This window comes from Zingiber officinale, chromosome 3B, assembly GCF_018446385.1.
Source record: "Zingiber officinale cultivar Zhangliang chromosome 3B, Zo_v1.1, whole genome shotgun sequence".
Taxonomy (NCBI): domain Eukaryota; kingdom Viridiplantae; phylum Streptophyta; class Magnoliopsida; order Zingiberales; family Zingiberaceae; genus Zingiber; species Zingiber officinale.
The window spans coordinates 6,999,612-7,004,515 of NC_055991.1; the positions used below are offsets into that span (position 1 = coordinate 6,999,612).

The following is a 4,904-nucleotide window of genomic DNA, read 5'->3' on the forward strand; positions in this document are numbered from 1 at the left end:
CTGACCTCGCCAGGCCACCCACTGTCAGCACGTTGCGGATCTCCCACAGCAGCTGCTCCACAACGTTCCGCTCCAGGCTGTTCTCGCCGTAGCTGGTGCCGAGGGAGTGGATCAGGACGTAGTAGTAGTAGCAGATCATCTCCACGTATCGTGCCAGGAATGACACTGCCTGGCTCAGGTCTTGCTCCACCATCGTTAGCACCATCGGGTGGCCTTTCTTTTTTTTTTGTTTGTTTGCTTCTCTTATGACTAAAAACGAATAAGCTCGTCCCATCGTCCTAATCAATCCACCCTAGGACTAACACGGAAATAAATCATGATAACTAAACAGACAAATGACAAGTGAGGTGAATTATACACGGATTACAAGAATTTACGTCCAGTCAACCTGAGAATTAACCCCTAGATCTTATGTAACATCAACACTATCACTGACCATCTTAGCTAACCCGTGGGAATTGAATGTTTTCACTTTATGGATTGGCAAGTGTTTCTGAATTCTTATTGATATTCTAGTGATTGTTCTTTTGGCTGGTTCACACATATTAATATTAGTTAATGATTCCATATATTGTTATTTGTAAAACGTAACAAATCGATAATCCATGTAGATGCAGAAGGCAAAAACAAGTGAGAAAAAAAGAATGAGAGGAACACTTCCAAATAGCTACTTCTTCAAGTGCAAAATTTTAAAAACCAAACAAAAAAAAAGAGAGAGAGAATAAGTGGAACAATTGCATTTTTTTTCTCTTACAGATTAAAGAAGGATTGTGGCGATTTGTATTATCAGACATCTACGCCATCCAGAACTTGAAGAAAGCGCTCACAAAAGCTTTTATGGCACCCCACACTGGATTCTTCTCCAACTGCATTTCTTCACTGCCATTTGCATTCTTGCTGCAACATTGTGAGAAATGAATGGCTAGTCAACGCATATTATCCTTGGGCTCAATTCGATACACACAATTTTGATGCAATATAAATCACCATAAATAATTTTTTTTATCAATGAAAATATGAACATTTTAACAAAAAATGACCATTTTAAAAAGAAACTCATCCATAAACTTCGGTTGTCCAAGTTTACTTGCCACTCCTGTTTTCAATTTTGTTGGATCTACTGGGTCACCATTGTCATCCTCAAGCCATTTTGTCACACCTATTTAGAATCGCCTACTTAAATCTAAAATTACATTTCTTAAAAAAATATTCTAAATCAATTAAGTTCATTTCCATTTTATTGTATAATATTCTTCTTCATCATCCTCAGCCCTTATACAATCCACTATTTCAAACTCTGTCGATTCAAATTCTTCTCACTATAAAATGTCTCAATTGCAAAGTTAGTTAAAAGGTTAACGTCTAAGTTTTTTTTTTTCCAAAAACTTGCATGCATTATTAAACGGCTTGCACGCATTATTTATAAGAAATTAAAATTGTGTCAAGCTTTACCTGCTGGAAGAGGTACCCATGTCCTTACTGCTACTACTATCACTTTCATCCTCAGCAGTCGATATCATTGTGGCTTCTTCTTCCATCCTTGGAGAAAGTGGCTCAACTAAAGCACATTTGGCTTCGTGCTTGGTGCTATCCATAACATGAATCTGAGGCATACTTGGTTCCTGCAGAAGCAATTCATTGATTTAGTTTCCGGTTGCAGAAACATTAACTTTAGATTAAATATATGCATTTGAAAAAGAAACCTAGGTAGAAGAAGCCCCTTTGATAAAAGTACTATTTCAGACTTCCCACAGATGCCCGCCATAGGTCAGATAAATTGAATATACATGAATCCGATAAAAGCACCAGAGGTCAGACTAGTTACATGTGTCTCTCACCTCTACTTGTACCATCCCACAAGTTTTATGCTGTTTATCAACATTGACACTTGAGGGCAACGACATAGGGACTCCACCTGGGAAACTCATAACTAATGTAGTTCCCAAAACTACACTACCTGACACACTTAAGTTGACACTCGGACACAAGACACCCATTTATTTAGGATTTTTTTCCCCCATTCTTAGATGATTTCATTCATATATAGCTCTTATGCTACTTAGACATGTCAGATTCAAATTTTGAGTTGCACTCTTATCTATTTTATTGGTACAGAATTGAATCTTATTATGGTCGTAAGTGATGGGAGACACCCTAATAATTAGGAAACCTCAATGTATGCTCAGAGTAACAAAATGTAGGATATTGAAGTCTGCTAAAAAAACTCCTGTATATTAGTTTCTTTCCTCTTGCTCTTTTTCCACAAGTCACTAGTTTACTCCCTCTTCCTCCTGCAAGATGTTCTTGCTAATAATACAATCTTATCCCATAAGTTATATTTATTACTGAATCTCCTTTTCTTCAATCAGCTATGTACTATTTTAGTTTCCCCCTCCACTTTTTAAGAGGTTATTCTCAAACTGGACAAAGTCCTATTAACACAAGTTAAACAATGACTTCAATCAAACAATCCTGAACTGCAGATATACCTAAATCTTAGAGAAACTATTTTGAAAAAAAAAATGATAAAGATATTGAAGAATCATATAACCAGAAAAATCACACAAGTAGAATTATTGTAAAACTGACCTCAGTCACTGAGGTGGCAGATGAAGGGACAAGTAAACTTTGTGACACGGATGTAAGGTTTGCTTCTCCATCTAAACCATAAGAATCATCTTTTATGAGCTCTCTTCCATTTGCATTAGAAAATGTATCAATTTGCACGTGTGACAATTTCTGTTCCTTTGATAAAGATTCTTTGGATTTAACGATATCATCTTTTCCCAAGCATACTGATTCTAAATCACCATTAATGGCAGAAGATGAGAATGAAGCAACTCCTACATCATAGAAAAAAGGATCAGAATTCAATGAGCTTAGAGAGAGCTCCACTTCTGGTAGTCTAGCAGCCATATGACTTTCATTGATTTTTGTAAATTTTTCTGCTGACTCTGGAAGCCTATTACAATCCTCCATCACATCTTCAGGCAACGCCAGCTGATCTTCAGCAGCAGGAGACAAAGCCCCACACAAAGGTTTTGGTTGTTCAACCTTTTGAATATTGAATCTTTCTATATCCCCTTGAACTTCTGCACTGATTTCTTGCCTGACTTCTGTCTGAATTGGTAGCTCTCTTTTGTTTACTTCATCAAACTCATATGCAACTAAATTATCATGTTCCTTTGCACCGTAGGTGTTCTGTTGTAGATGGTTAAATCCATGGTCTATCACATGTGAGAATACCATCTGCGAATCCTGTTCGTGTACAAATAGATCATTATTCTCAAGTGCTATAAATTCATCAGTAACCTTGGCGCCGCATGGGTGAGAAAATGTTTCTTTCTGCTTCGCATCAATTGGAAGTTCAATGGATAACTCAGATAATTCATCCTTGGAATCCATGGTATACAATTCAGTCTCATGTTCTTCCAAACAATCTTCGAGAGTGAGTAGTTTCATACTTGGACTACCAGGACCCAACACCCGATTTTCCTGAATTAAATCTCTAACAATTTCCCTAACTATGTAGAACGATCCACCAACTTCCTTGTGTGTCATATTAAGCGAAGGGAATTTACCCTGATTTGACAATCGGTATCTGATAGCACATTTGTAATAAGATGTGAAACAACTTCATTTTGACTATGATAATATAAATACATTTAATGAGAAATCATCAATAAAAAAACCCTCCAGGAATGCTAACTCTTCCAGTATTTAAAAGTAAAATTTGCAGAATGAATAGGAATTCATCTTCATGTTTTTAAATAGTATAAAAGTTTCCATAAACAGGGGATAAAAAAAAATTAGATGTCTGTATTTATTTATAGTAATTGCTCAAAGATATGTACCACATTAAGGAACTCAGAAAGCATTGCAAAACCCTGCTTTCCTATGCTTTTGGCCACAAAACAATAGTTGCAATGATAGTAATTAATTCTAGGTCTCTCTCTCTCTCTCTCTCTCTTATTTGGTTCAACTCTGAACAATCAAATTGCCATCAATTCCTTATATATGAGTTTCATTTTTCTATTCTCTTATAAACAACTGGAACAGACGTTGACTCTAACAACTGAAAGAGTTGATCATTCAGGCTTGTGGATTCATACATGTGGATCTTGGGACGTGTTAATGGGGTATTCCTAATTCTCATAAAGATTATATTCATTCAACACTTGATGAAGGGAGAAAAAAGGCAATAGGTGATTGAAAATAAATTTTCATTGTAGAAAACACAAATTCAAGAGTCATGCAAACAAATTAATAGAAAGAACTAGAGACAAATTGCTTTTCTGACAATGAAAATTCAGTAACAAGGAAAGAATGATTACTTGTCGATAAATGACTCCACCATCGTTCTCCTTTCCTCTCTTGTCTTTCTTCGTCGTTGAGACTTCTTGTCATTAGAATCGGAACATCTAATTAGAGGAAACCTTTGCTGAATACAACTAGTACTTAGGCCCTGCATGCTGAAAAATTCTTTACAATTCTCTGCTAACAACCTACAAAATGTCAAGAAACCTGCATAAGGAAGATAAAAAATAACATTCGGCAAATACATCAACAGAATAAACACGGGAGATTCTACCATCACCGCACTCGCCTTTTTAACATATCACATATGAACTCGAACAGTAAGTCAAAGAATAGGAGTGAGGAGGAAAGAAAAGAGACCTCAGAGAGTCAACTCAACAGTGTTCCGCACATCATCTGCCTACCAAAGCACTTCGATCGCATGCTTCCGCCATCTACCTTCCACCACAGCTGTAATCCCACCGCGATTAAGGAAGTAGAGGTAATAGCGAGCTGATGGGGAAGGAAACAGGGAGAGAGATCGAACAAAGAGGGCGTCGCCGAGCAGAGCGAAGAGCGACGAGTGTTGACGGAGTGAGACTAGGAAA

The 4,904-nt window shown here is 36.9% G+C and overlaps 1 protein-coding gene across 1 annotated transcript; it reads right to left on the minus strand.

Annotated features, from left to right (window-relative positions):
• Nucleotides 1-551: 551 nt before the first annotated feature.
• On the minus strand, nt 552-4,904 carry LOC122055722. The gene is made up of 5 exons (XM_042617295.1): nt 4,678-4,904; nt 4,335-4,505; nt 2,590-3,601; nt 1,453-1,622; nt 552-897 (listed from the first exon to the last, which is right to left on the minus strand). The coding sequence occupies exons 2-5, from the start codon at nt 4,469-4,471 to the stop codon at nt 795-797; spliced, it is 1,422 nt and encodes a 473-aa protein (XP_042473229.1). The 5' UTR covers nt 4,472-4,505; nt 4,678-4,904; the 3' UTR covers nt 552-794.

Bases quoted from the DNA above. Each gene is read 5' to 3' on its own strand.
- LOC122055722 (XM_042617295.1), bottom strand. From the start codon at position 4,471: ATGCAGGGCCTAAGTACTAGTTGTATTCAGCAAAGGTTTCCTCTAATT. The intron at 3,602-4,334 runs GTAATCATTCTT...ATGTGCTATCAG, and splicing joins GTGGAGTCATTTATCGACAA to ATACCGATTGTCAAATCAGG. The intron at 898-1,452 runs GTAAAGCTTGAC...ACAATGTTGCAG, and splicing joins ATGGGTACCTCTTCCAGCAG to CAAGAATGCAAATGGCAGTG.